Source organism: Rhizopus delemar, genomic scaffold (genome assembly GCF_000149305.1).
Source record: "Rhizopus delemar RA 99-880 supercont3.4 genomic scaffold, whole genome shotgun sequence".
Classification (NCBI taxonomy): Eukaryota; Fungi; Mucoromycota; class Mucoromycetes; order Mucorales; family Rhizopodaceae; genus Rhizopus; species Rhizopus delemar.
Genome location: NW_027137830.1, coordinates 2,034,661 through 2,047,589, shown reverse-complemented (window position 1 = coordinate 2,047,589; position 12,929 = coordinate 2,034,661). Strand labels below are relative to the sequence as shown.

Here is a 12,929-nt window from a genome sequence, read left to right as displayed (position 1 = left end):
GTTTATCTCTTCAAAACTGTTTGGTAATACGTATTCTTTACAGAGATTTGTAAGGGCTTAAACTGTTTTTCTAGAATAAGCTTCACAGGTTGGGAGCAGCACACATTATTTTATTAAATGTGCTTCCAATAGAAAAAATACCAAAGTTTTATAATATACCTGCTAAAGAAAAACATCAACTTGATGATATGACTAAACAATACAATAAAAACTTGCTACATAGTATGGATATATTAAATCAAGAAGGGCAATACTCGAATCAACGTATTCTCCACTACGACGTGTACACACACTTTGCTGAATTTAGTAAGAACATGAAGGGCTCACCAGAATCTTGCAATCAAGGAACTAATTGTCAAAAGTAAAAGCAAGTGAATTACTATAAAGCAGTCAACTAACCTAAACATAGCCTTGTTTGGTGGGATGACTTGCACTTGACTACAAGCATTCATTTAGCTTTAGCGAAATCGATTTATAATGGTCTTTTGAGCAAAGTTATGAGCGGGCTAACATAAGCACACGTAATGCTTATGTAGGTAAATAAATTTAAGTAATTCATCACACGGTTTTTTTTTCTCTCTCTTTTTTTTTTTTTTTTTTTTTTTTTTTTTTTTTTTTTTTTTACTAATGCCATTTGTTGCATTTGAATTACTTGGTACAAGAAACAAGCTGTATTTATCTTACGGAAAGCGATTCTGAACTAGTCTATATAATAGATACTTTATGCAGTTTTGAAAAAGTTATCCAACGTGTAGAAAAAGTTCTAAATACACAAAGCAACACATGTATCAATAGTCAAAAAGCAAGCATATTTTTCTTCAATTGGTATAATACCGCACTACGTGATTATATTGCGACCTCCTTAGCCGGAAGATATTGTCCACTAAAAAAGGTATTGAAGGCCACTTTAGTCAGAGCGCTTTACCATGAAGGGCTTGAGGAACCGATAGATGAGGACATGATGATGGAGGCCCTCAAAGCCATTGAGCCCAGTGCAACCGCATTTGATGCGCTGCGACTTTTAAACAATCATAAGGAGTGGGATGTGTGGATATTGTCTAGTAGTGGAACACATGAAGAAACCATTGAATTTTTGAAACATGTAGGACTCCTAGATTATGTCAATACTCATAACATCTTGTGCTGTGATAATTTACGTATCTCAAGGCCACATCCTAAAGTCTATTCAGAACTGATGAGGCTTGCAGTACATCAAACAAAGCGAATCGAGGTAACGTATTTTTTTTTAAAAAGAAAAAAGCATAAGCATGATACGTCATTTTTGATTTTAGAACTTTTATTTCGTTGGTTCATGTGCGTTTGATTTGGCAAGTGCAAAGAATGTGTCATTAAGGACAGTGTACCTGAATACCCATGAGAAAATATACACAGGAGGCATGTATAATAATGGTGCGCCCGATGTGACGGGAAGTGATTTGCTAGACTGCGTTAAGAAAATGATAGAATATGAAAAAGTAAAAAGATTTTTATGACGAATCTAATGAAAACGCGTTTAATCGCTTCATGTACAAATATTTTGAACAGAATTTATTAAACAATGGAAAAGTCTTTTTTTTTTAAATGAAGTAGTTAATGTTACTTAATACTTGTTCATTCTTGAGGTAGCCTCAAAGGTTTAGAGAATGTGTATAGCAAAGACATTATTACACTGAATTATGGCACTAAAGGTGTATAAAAAATGCAAATCTCCTCAAGGATTTAAAGAAGACAGCACTTTCTTTATACTTTCTATGACATTTCTCAAGTGGCGTGATAAGCTCAAGATGTTCAAGTATGATTTCGTCTATGCTGTTTTACTTGATGATCGTTCAAATCGCATCAAGAAAATTAGATGAACTTACAATTCAATTAAAATGTTGTGGATAGGGACAACCGTCCAAGGCAAATGTATGCTTTCATTTGCTGTGACAAATTGTCTAGTTATCTTGCTCTACCTAGAGCAGCCACTGCTATCTCTAGCTAATCTGAGGTCCTTTATTATATCTTGATGGCTGATCTTTAGAGTAGGAACTCAAAATAAATTGATCATGATATTTATAGTCATTCTCCTTTGTCTGCTGGTTCTGAGCGATTTATTTTGGCAGAATTCTCTTATGTTATTAATCTATTAGAAAGACTTAATCAATCAATACATCATTCATGAAGTTTACCAATGCTTCTAAGACTTAGTAAAATATACAGTGTGATGCTGGTATAGTTGCGATACTTTTATTGATTGAGTGGTGTTTATACTATTTCAATAGCATGAATGAACTTTGTTTTTCTTATATCTCGAATGATGGGAGGCTTCAAAATTTATCCAATGAATTAATATTTATTTGCTTGAGTTTTCAAAAAAAAAAAAAAAAAAAAAAAAAAAAAGTGCTGCATAAGAAATGACGTGAAATTGTGTAACATTTATTAAAATAAAGAATTTCTAGTGAATATAAAGGAAACGATTATTGATGTTGTATAATATTTATCTACTGTTTGATGACTAGAATAACACTAGAATCAAATATAGGGATGGATGGATTGCTTTGATTATGTGATTACATAAGATTGAAAAAAGAGTATGAAAAAGACGCATTGTCATCTCTAGTATCTCTTGACAGTCCTTTCGATCATGATTCTCATGAAATGAACCATCAGAACTTTAATTTTCAATGCCCATGTGTATAAATTGAGTGATGAATAGCACAATTGCATTTACCCCCCGTTTTTTAAAATAAATTTTTCAAATTTCTTTTTTTTATCTGTTTTAAATCATGTCTCTTCGCCTCTTGTCTTCACGCCTTATTCGTCCTTGTTTATTATCCGCTCCTAAACTGTGGATTGCTCACCGTGGATATGCCAGTAAGTCACTTTCTTCAAAATGATTTTAATAACATTTTATAGTCAAAAGATTTACAAAAGAGCACGATTGGATCTCTTTTGAGGATGGTGTAGGAACACTGGGTATCACGGATTACGCTCAAAAACAACTAGGCGAGATAGTTTATGTTGAAATCCCTGATGTTGGCAATGCATTTACAAAAGGAGGTAAGAAAAAATAATGCGTGTCTTGTCAAAAGAAAAAAAAAAAAACTAATAAAAAAATAAATAGAGCCATTTGGTAGTGTTGAATCAGTCAAGTCTGTAAGTGAAGTATACGCGCCTGTTTCTGGTGAAGTGGTGGCAGTGAATCAATTGGTATCAGATGAACCTGAAGTAGTTAATCAAAGTGCTGAAGAGGATGGTATGAATATAAATAAGAAAACTCATTTCTTATCGATCGTATAGGTTGGTTAGCCAAGATTCAACTGAAGGATCCTAAAGAATTGGATGCGTTATTAGATGAAGCGGCATACAAAGAATATTATGAGTCATTGGGTGATGAACATTAGATTCAGACATCAAATAAAGATGAAATGTATTTTTGTTTATAAAGCATGGTTAGATGTAGTTGATAAAGGGTTACACTGGTATTTCATGTTTTAATATATTTCTTTGCCTTTTGATATGACCTAGAAAGAAAAGGTTCTTCTTCTCTTGACCTTTCAGCTACCATTTCACATAAAAGATTGAAAATAGTACACTGAAGCCAACCGACAACTGAAAATGTTTCTTTTGGACTCGATTGTATCTTTTTTCTTTCACTGATGACTCTTGTGGATTCCAAAGATTCACAAACGGCATTCTTTTTCGTTGGTAAATTTGAGAGAGGAGGCAACAGTCGAGTTGAAGCTATCAATTGGTCTGTGTTCATTGTCATCGTGTGAGATAATACGATGGACATTAGCGCAGGTGCAAGCAGTGGATAATGTTTTAATAAATCAACTGAATCTGCATACTGTCCTTGTTCTTTGGATAAAAATACATGATTCCAAGTAGGCACCACTGCTTGTGAAATGAATGAATTCCCTGCTAGTCCTGACAAGACAAAGTCCCAATTGTCAAGGATACGATCGCTGCTATCGGGTGGTGTTGACAGATGCTGATGACTGGATTCATCGAGTGAGGTAGGTTGAGTGACAGCGTGGATCATTAAATCAAGTCTCAACTTGTCATTTTCGTTTTGTATCTCTTCCATTTTGGATTTTAGCCAATTTATTTCTAGTTTTAGTTGACTATTTTCTGCTATTTGTTCTTCTAATTCTTTTTCCAAGTTATTTACATACTCTATAAAAGGAAATTGTAAGAATGCAGTCTATTTTTTTTTTTTAAACAAAAAACCTTTTCTTTTATCCCTAAACTTTCTAGCAGAAATTTTATTTCGTAATTGCCGACGTTCTTTTGAATCCATTTTTGTCAATTGAGAGGCAGGCAAATTATCATGAATTGGTCTAAAATTCAATTTACTTGTTGAGCAAATAAGGTTTTTTGGGCATTTATTTAAATTTGATATATTTTCAATCTTATAATTTATAAACCCTTCTTTTTCATTTTTTGATTTATTTGGTTGATCAAATAATAATTTATAAAATTCACCATCATTTCTAGAGTTATTGTTATCCATTGTTAATAAAGAAAAAGAAAGAAGTATAGAATAGAAAAAAGGTTGGAAAAATTAAATTTCTATTCCCAGAAGTAGAAAATGAATCCGTCCAATAAAATACTCTTTTTTAATAGAATCTCTGAGAGAGAAAGGATTCAAATGATTGGCTGAAGTTAATAGTCTGTCGGTTCACCAGATTCATGCTTTTTATTCAAATAATATGAGTGGAAACCATGTCAAATTGTAAGCAATAAGAAGAAAGAAAGAAAGAAAAAAAAAAAAAAAAAAAAAGAGAGAGAGAGAGAGAGAGGTAGGTAATAGCAAATAATGCACGTGACATTTTTTGCAGAAAGAAAAAAAAAAGGAGAGAAGGTAAAAGGAGAAAGGGACTTGTTCTCCTTTTTTATATTCTTTGTTCTCTCTTTCTTTCTTTCTGTCTCTTGGGTGATAATGACGACGGCTAAAAGTGCTTCTTACGATTATTTAATCAAGCTTTTACTCATAGGAGACTCTGGTAATAAAACATAGTGTAAAAATAAACAACTAAAGAAAACATAAAGGTGTTGGCAAGAGCTGTTTATTACTTCGTTTTTCAGATGACTCCTTTACACCTTCTTTTATTACAACCATTGGCATTGACTTCAAGATTCGTACAATTGAACTTGATGGAAAGCGTATAAAGTTACAAATATGGGATACAGCAGGACAAGAAAGATTCCGTACTATAACAACTGGTAAATAGAAAGAATGAATGATAGATCGTATTCATGCATTATTATTATTAGCTTATTATCGTGGAGCGATGGGTATTTTATTAGTTTATGATACAACAGATGAAAAATCATTTGGAAGTAAAGTAGATGAATGATGATAGAAAGACATGCTTATTGATTGTTAGACGTGAGAAATTGGTTCTCAAATATTGAACAACATGCAAGTGAAGGTGTGAATAAAATTTTGATTGGAAATAAATGTGATATGGAAGATAAAAGAGTAAGTTATGCTGATGTTGTCATGGTGAATATTAACTTGGTATGACAGGTTATATCAAAAGAACAAGGTGAGGCATTAGCCAGTGAGTTGGGTATTCAATTCATGGAAACGAGTGCGAAAGCAAACATTGGTGTAGAAGAAGCCTTTTTTGATTTGGCCAGGTTTAATTTTAATCTTTAAAATGAGCAATAACTCATGAAGATAATAGGGATATTAAAAAGAGATTGATTGATACTCAACAAGCTCAACAAACTCGTCAAAGAGAAGAAGTCAGACTAGATCAATCGATGCCTTCAAAAGCCAATCAAGGTGGATGTTGTTAAGGGGAGGGTATATTTATTTATTTTTTTTTTTGGGGAGAAGTACAGTATATAAATAGGATATATATTTTATAATATAATGCAATTGTTTGCAGTATGAGTTGAATTATTTCCACTTTGACGATGAGTCGTGTTATTCATTCCTCGAACACTTCCAACCTGTCTCGTATTTAATGTTGTAGCTGACGTGTTTTCTTGAAAAGAATAAAAGCTTTTGATAGTCAGCATAGGACTTGCTTTTGCCAAAGCATTTTTTACGCCTGTTTCAGTAATATTTAAACAATCCAAGACTTTGAGATTAATCTGTCGTTCTCTTTGAGAAAAAAGACTGATGCCTGAATCAGTTAAAAGCAAACTTTCAGATTGAATTCGCTTTTGTGATTGTAAAAAGACGGCGATCGTGTTCAGGACCTCATCTGTCACCGTACAGTTATCGAGTTCGAGATGTTGTAGCTTATGACATACGCCATGAAGGATCAAGTGCGTGATGGCATCATCCGATATTTGAGTACAGTTTGATAAGCAGAACCTTTGAAGGTCTGTTTGATGATTGGCTATCGCCCGAACGGTGATGCCTGTGATTTGCTGCAGATCTTCTAGGTCGAGATGAACCAAGCTCTTGACACGAGAAGAAAGATAGCAAAAGCCTTGATCGGTCATCAAGACACATCCAGATAGCTCAAGATGTGTTAGATGTGGGGTATATTGAGATAGGTGACGAAGGGTGGCATCTGTTAATCGAGCACAGCTAGACAAATTCAAATGTGTTATTTTTGTCTTTTGGTTTGATAGAAAGGAAAGTAAGCCAGTGTCTGTAAGAGAAGTACAGGCGGCTAAACTGAGATGGGTCAAATTCGGCATGTGACGGCCAAAGGTTTCCATGGTAGCATCATCCAACTGTGGACAACCATCGATCTTTAGATAACGCAAGGAAGAAGAGCAAGAGGTAACCAAGGGAATCAAACCTTGACCGGTGATATTTCTACACCAGCTTAGATTAATCTTTTCAAGCCTTGATAGACTATTGACGGCAAGTGTTGAATTCTTGACTGTGTCCAATCCAGAGACATCCAATACACGTAATTGATGCGCTTTTTGTAAGAAACAAGTGATACTCGCAGCAGATAAATTTCGGCAACCGATCATAATCATCACTTGTACATTAGGACAATGCTCTGATAATACTCTTAATGCATGTCCATTAAATTGTATGCATCCTCTGCTTATTACGTTAATATAAGAGAGGGAGAGTATAAAATAAGAAATTACCTAAAGTTTGCAATCTTTAAAAATCCAGAAGAAGCCTTGATGAGTTTTAATAAATAATCAGTTGGGATCGTCTTGTAGAATGGAATTATATTTATCTTTGACCAAAGTGAACCATCAAACACTAGTTTATTCCACTTTCTACAGACCTTTGATAATCATGATTAGTAGTTAGCATAATAATAGCAGTAGTATTTACCACAGTTGACTTTAAAAGGTCTTCTAAAGGTAATTCAGAAAATATCTTTATTTGTAATTCATCTGGTAATTCTGTAAATCTTTTCATTATGTTTATTGAAAGGAAAAGAAAGAAAAAAAAAATAAAAAAAGGGAAAATTCTTTTATTTATATGAGTAATGTGAACCCTATTTTTATTATGATATTCTTGACAACCAGGTGATCAAAATATTTATGATTGAAAGTTCTCTACTAATTTACCAACTAAAAGATATTTTGAAGCAAAATGTTGCTATAATGCATTTTATTTAGTCTTTAGTCATCTTCATCATCCATCCTTACCTCCCATTCTCTTAAAGATTCCCACTCATCTGCAGATAAATCTTCAAGTTTATCAATCGACTCTTTAGGATCAGTCAGCATATCCAAGTCAAATGAATTCTTTGCTAGTCCACGGGAAGCATCATGTCCTGCAAAATTAGCATAAGGTCCTCCTAGATTTCTGTGTGTGTGAGAAAAAGAGTGATGGTGATGATCTCAAATACCTGGTCCATAAAAATTCCTTCCTCTTGTTACATCATAAATAGATCCATTCACTGCCATCAATATACGTCCTTCTTTACCATTTCCATCAAAAGGTAATAAATCTAATGGAGTATAGTTCTTAAAGACTAATACTTCTGGATGTTTAGCTTCTTGAATAGTTGGCGTAGATGAACTACTATATGAACGAACAAGATAAGCAAGCATCTTGAATAGAGAAAAAATTATTATTATTCTTATTATTATCTCCTTCCTTTTATATTACTGCTAATAAAGCCCAATTAACTGGATTCTCTATTGTTATCATTAATATCGTCAACAAAATATTTATGTTTAAGAAACCTTTCATTTGTTTTAATAATGTATTTAAAGTAGTAGTCATTGTACGTTGAGATGTCATTGCTATTATAAAAAAAAAGAAAAAGAAAAAAAACAAAAGCAAAAAAAAGAAGAGCAAAAAAAAGAAGAGCAAAAAAAAATAAAAAATAAAATGCCGCATAAATTATAAAGTGTATTACAACCGAGCCAATAAGATGTTTTTATTTAAAAAATGAATGGAATCACTGCCTTTCTTTGCTCTGGATAATCTTTAAATTCGTTTTTATACCATGCATGTGTTCTCCAAGCTCGAGGCATTAAGTTTGCTGCTGTTGAACCAGCAAAGATCAAAGCAGGCAGACTCGGCCAAGAAGCAAGTGCATACCCTGTCCATTCGATAATTTCGCTCAAATAATTGGGACAGCTCACATATCGAAATAGTCCACCTTGTGGAATAAAATATCTTTTCGTCTTGTCCTTCTTTTCGCGTAACTTGAAGAGGAGTGAGTCATGGTAAATGTTGGATAGGAATCCGATGAGCCATAGAAAGAGACCAACCCAAAATTGTGTACTGACCGATTGGCTGTGACGTCCGATCCACATACCATTGGTATATCCATTAATAAAGTTAAAGACAACAGAGCTAGATGAAGTAAAGATATGTATAGGTGACATGGAATTGGCGCGTAAGGGATAAATGATACTTCGATTCGTGTAGTGAATGATCCAAGCAGAGGCCAGCATGGTCTGAAAGGGCGTCCAGGTTGGTCGAGTGAAATAAAGTGAGGTGATGAATACGATGGGAGAAATGATCTCCATAGCACACCAACTCCATTTACCATTCATACTCCAATCAACACCCAACTTGCCAGCAAATCGACCTATCATATTTTATGTTTATCAACTATTGTTCTCTTTCTTTTCTGATTTTTACCATACGGAGCATTCACTAACAAAAGGGAAGGAACCATCAGGAATGGAAATGTGGCATAAACACCAAGTGTTGTATCATATGCAGACTGCTTCAACCAATAACTGGCTATATTTTCAAGCATTTTTATAATAAAAAAAAAAAAAAAAAAAAAGCAAAAAAAAAATTATTCTATAATCAATGCGATTATGGTTACCCAATAGGAAATCGCTGGAGATTGAATGCTTAGAGCGTAAAAAAAAAAGTGATGAGCTGATGATGAAGTGTACTCTTTAGAGATATTAATAAGTTATAGAGGACATTCTAATGACTAAAAACAACATTAGATCCTCTATTTTATTATTAATAAATGGAGAAAAAAAGTATTAAAAAAGTTATATAAACATTACACAAATAAGAAAAAAAAAGAATATAAATTAACAGCAACCTCCACCTTGCTTCTCATCTTCAGTTGGTTGATTAACATTAATCGTTTGTCCTGCAGTAGGTCTAATAACATCATTGGACGATTCAAGTGCTTTGTTGGACACAATTCGATAGATTTCTAATGCAATGATGATGAGCATTTTCTTTGTTTTACGTGTGACAATTACCTGTTAATATCCTTTGGAAAGCAAGTTCTACGTTACTTGAATCCAAAGCAGATGTCTCAATAAACGAAAGTCCATTATCAGCTATCATACAATGAATACAAAGACATACTTTACATTTTATCTTTTACCTGCAAACTGTTTCGCTTCTTCTGTTGGAACCGCACGTAAATGCCTCAAATCACTCTTATTTCCCACAAGCATCACCACAATATTTGAATCAGCATGATCACGAAGTTCTTTTAACCAACGCATCACATTCTCATATGTTTGATACTTTGCAATATCATACACCAACAATGCACCCACAGCACCTCGATAATAAGCACTGGTAATAGCCCGATATCTCTCTTGACCAGCCGTATCCCATATTTGGGCCTTGACTGTCTTGTTGTCGACCTGAACAGAACGAGTGGCAAATTCAACACCGATCGTACTCTTTGACTCCAAATTAAATTCGTTACGAGTAAAACGGCTCAACAGATTGGTTTTACCAACACCAGAGTCACCAATAAGGACCACTATTCTCATTAGCTGATATTATAGTTCTCTTGATTTATCTTACCTTTAAAGAGGTAATCATATTCGTCGTCTCTACTCATTTCTTGCTGTTGTTATAAAGAAGGAAGAAAAGAAAGAGAAAGAAAATAAAAAAAAAGGACTTTGAAGTAATTAAGATTCATTGTTACATAAAGAGAAATGTCACGGAATAAATGAATGTTCACTTTACCAATAAAACAGGTTTATTTCCTTCATACAACATGTATATCTTTAGTAATAAAATGATTCATGCTTTTATCTTTTGAAAACCAAGAATGATACATGTAGATGTATGTATGTGTTTAAAGCAATAACAGCGTTGTTTGAAAATAAGTGTTTTCTGGGTTTGAAGTAGATGCAAAAGTTTAAAGTATAGCCCTAGCCTTCCCCCTTCCTTTCGGCACACTTTCCCCCTCTTTTTTTTTCCCCTGCTTTTTCCTTCTTCTAAACAAAAAATGATCTGTAGTCAACATGTATGTTTATTCATCATGGTCGTTATGACTTGAAATATTCACTTTTTCCAATTCTTTTGAGATATTAGCCAAATATCTTGATTTAATAATCTCTTCATCTGTCCAACCATTAAAAACTTCTTCTTCATAGTCATCATCGCTTGTATCCTCCATTTCATCCTCCTCATTACTTGTATTTGAATCATACCGACGATGAATCTCGTCATCATAAAACATACCAAACACTTCATCATGACCTAAATCTGATAAAGAAGAAGAAGAGGAAGATTTTTGGCTTCCTGTCGTGCTCGATTTTGAAAGATGCGGGCTTCTTGTTGCTTTACGTTCCCCGTGTGATTCAACCACAGCAAATGACTTTTGTCGTTCACGTTTATTCCAGTGAAGACAATTTTGAAGAGAGTTGAACCAGTCAGTTGCTTGATCTTCTTTACAGACAGTTGGGAAAGGATATCTCGAAGCGGTTACTTTGATATGATCACCCTGTTTGAGTTCAACTCTGCCACGTCCATCAAAACTTGCCCATGCTGTATTTCTCGAGTTGAAGGGTACACAGATACGTAATTCCATGGAATCAGGAACGAGAGTGGGTCGAAAGGAGAGTGTGTGAGGACAGATGGGTGTGATGAGTATAGCATGGATATCAGGATGTGTTAGTGATCCACCAGCAGACAACTAATTCAGCGTTATTTTCAATTTCAATTTGATGAGAAAACTTACAGAATAAGCAGTGCTTCCAGTAGGCGTAGAAATAGCCAAACCATCTGCCTGCACAGTCGTCAAATGTTTATCATCACCAAATAATTCTAACAAGCTCACATATGGACTAGGTCCACGATCGATTACTAAGTCATTAATAACATGATATTTCTCTACAGGCACTGTTGTAAAGCAAGGCACCTGCCGCTCTTCTCCAATAGGTGCTGAAATACACCCCACTTGTTCGTCATCTACATCTTCACCATCCACTTCACCAAACTTCTTCTTCTTTATTTGCTCCTGCTCAGATTTTTGACACCACCCGCCCACAGTGAATTTGCCAGTGACTGGATTTCTGACTACATTTCTCAAATGAACAACTTTAGCTTCCTCGGGTGATTTACAATCCGGATGAGGCACGCGACGATAGACTGTACATGTCAGTCGACCTCTCAGGTTGATACGAACACCTGTTTCCATCGCTTTGTGAAGATGTTCCTTGTATCTTCCATAATCAAATGGAGTAAGGAACCCAAGAGAGCCTAAATGGAATGGAATAACCGGTGGAATATAGTTTTGGAATAGCCAAGAAGAAAATAAAACCTAAATTATGACTCTACGTTTAATAAACATTTTCCTTTCTATCGTCTCATTTACCGTTCCATCACCTCCAAGCTACAGCTTAAAGCATTAATAAAAATAACAAAAGCTATTCTTAAACTTACTGTGACAATAAAGTCAAAAAGTTTAGGTTGAGAAGCACATAGCTGAGGTGTCCAAAATTTAAGCTTATCAGTAGTTAATGGGTGGTTTCTTAGCAGCTTTTCGTATTTAAATCGTTTTGATTCTTTCAATTTCTCATCTACATATCTGTTTATAAAGTCAATAGGATGTATATAAACAGTCTGATGTTATCATGGATTTTACACTGTAATACCGCTTTCCATTCCATATCTTGGAGTTTCAATTAAAAATAACGCTAAATCGCGAGTTATTCGAATAAGTGAGTAGTCACCAGGCTTTGTAATCACCATTACTGTCTTGGGGTTTTCCCATTTGACGCGCGTTCTTCCTGTACAATTTATAAGTTGGCTGTTATGATAAACGTCGTGCTATTATTATTATTATTATTACCTAATTTTTTAGCTACTTCTCTTACTGCATCTGCAGTATCTGTTAAATAAGAAGTATGCTGCTCTCTTGGAATTGTTTTTACTGTAGAACGTCTTCTTCTAGGAGAAGTATTTTGTGCTAAAGCAGTCAAAGCATCAGTTAAAGCAGAACAAGGTATATTTTCCATGTTAAAGAAAAAGGAAGAAAGAAAAAAAATAAAGGGAAAAAAAAAAATTTGACGCAATTGCGCTCATTCAAAAAAGGAAATAAAGACTGAATGCGTTGCATAAATGCATGACTCGGTTTTTTATTATGTAAAGCAGTTTATAGCAAGAATACACAGGGAATTAACTTTTAAAATGTAAAATACAGAAGCTTTTTTTTTAATACAAACATGGGAATGCAGAAGTAGGTGTCATTGGTATTAAATAGTCATTAGTGCTATCATCTTCATCACTGTCAATCACCCTGTTCCTGACATGATTTGTAGAT

General features: G+C 34.2%; 8 protein-coding genes across 8 annotated transcripts; 3 read left to right on the top strand and 5 right to left on the bottom strand.

The window, feature by feature from the left end:
* Nucleotides 1-1,676: 1,676 nt before the first annotated feature.
* Nucleotides 1,677-2,164, top strand: RO3G_06251 (uncharacterized protein; the record flags this gene model as incomplete). The annotated part of the gene is made up of 2 exons (XM_067660841.1): nucleotides 1,677-1,792; nucleotides 2,062-2,164. The coding sequence occupies 2 exons, from the start codon at nucleotides 1,677-1,679 to the stop codon at nucleotides 2,162-2,164; spliced, it is 219 nt and encodes a 72-aa protein (XP_067516942.1).
* Nucleotides 2,165-2,768: 604 nt separating this feature from the next.
* On the top strand, nucleotides 2,769-3,386 carry RO3G_06250 (glycine cleavage system H protein; the record flags this gene model as incomplete). Its single annotated transcript, XM_067660840.1, has 4 exons — nucleotides 2,769-2,856; nucleotides 2,899-3,042; nucleotides 3,107-3,238; nucleotides 3,283-3,386. The coding sequence occupies 4 exons, from the start codon at nucleotides 2,769-2,771 to the stop codon at nucleotides 3,384-3,386; spliced, it is 468 nt and encodes a 155-aa protein (XP_067516941.1).
* Nucleotides 3,387-3,469: 83 nt separating this feature from the next.
* Nucleotides 3,470-4,498, bottom strand: RO3G_06249 (uncharacterized protein; the record flags this gene model as incomplete). Its single annotated transcript, XM_067660839.1, has 2 exons — nucleotides 3,470-4,161; nucleotides 4,342-4,498. 2 exons carry the CDS (start codon nucleotides 4,496-4,498, stop codon nucleotides 3,470-3,472), a joined length of 849 nt encoding a protein of 282 aa, XP_067516940.1.
* A 212-nt stretch (nucleotides 4,499-4,710) lies between these two features.
* RO3G_06248 (GTP-binding protein ypt2) lies at nucleotides 4,711-5,650 on the top strand (the record flags this gene model as incomplete). Its single annotated transcript, XM_067660838.1, has 5 exons — nucleotides 4,711-4,720; nucleotides 5,038-5,211; nucleotides 5,263-5,328; nucleotides 5,376-5,470; nucleotides 5,519-5,650. 5 exons carry the CDS (start codon nucleotides 4,711-4,713, stop codon nucleotides 5,648-5,650), a joined length of 477 nt encoding a protein of 158 aa, XP_067516939.1.
* A 209-nt stretch (nucleotides 5,651-5,859) lies between these two features.
* Nucleotides 5,860-7,983, bottom strand: RO3G_06247 (uncharacterized protein; the record flags this gene model as incomplete). Its single annotated transcript, XM_067660837.1, has 6 exons — nucleotides 5,860-7,009; nucleotides 7,060-7,205; nucleotides 7,256-7,326; nucleotides 7,495-7,525; nucleotides 7,576-7,703; nucleotides 7,857-7,983. The coding sequence occupies 6 exons, from the start codon at nucleotides 7,981-7,983 to the stop codon at nucleotides 5,860-5,862; spliced, it is 1,653 nt and encodes a 550-aa protein (XP_067516938.1).
* A 336-nt stretch (nucleotides 7,984-8,319) lies between these two features.
* On the bottom strand, nucleotides 8,320-9,149 carry RO3G_06246 (uncharacterized protein; the record flags this gene model as incomplete). Its single annotated transcript, XM_067660836.1, has 2 exons — nucleotides 8,320-8,975; nucleotides 9,029-9,149. The coding sequence occupies 2 exons, from the start codon at nucleotides 9,147-9,149 to the stop codon at nucleotides 8,320-8,322; spliced, it is 777 nt and encodes a 258-aa protein (XP_067516937.1).
* Nucleotides 9,150-9,441: 292 nt separating this feature from the next.
* RO3G_06245 (small GTPase) lies at nucleotides 9,442-10,217 on the bottom strand (the record flags this gene model as incomplete). Its single annotated transcript, XM_067660835.1, has 4 exons — nucleotides 9,442-9,569; nucleotides 9,619-9,699; nucleotides 9,747-10,136; nucleotides 10,181-10,217. 4 exons carry the CDS (start codon nucleotides 10,215-10,217, stop codon nucleotides 9,442-9,444), a joined length of 636 nt encoding a protein of 211 aa, XP_067516936.1.
* A 417-nt stretch (nucleotides 10,218-10,634) lies between these two features.
* Nucleotides 10,635-12,624, bottom strand: RO3G_06244 (uncharacterized protein; the record flags this gene model as incomplete). Its single annotated transcript, XM_067660834.1, has 5 exons — nucleotides 10,635-11,300; nucleotides 11,346-11,927; nucleotides 12,050-12,194; nucleotides 12,252-12,436; nucleotides 12,484-12,624. The coding sequence occupies 5 exons, from the start codon at nucleotides 12,622-12,624 to the stop codon at nucleotides 10,635-10,637; spliced, it is 1,719 nt and encodes a 572-aa protein (XP_067516935.1).
* Between the last annotated feature and the right edge of the window lie 305 nt (nucleotides 12,625-12,929).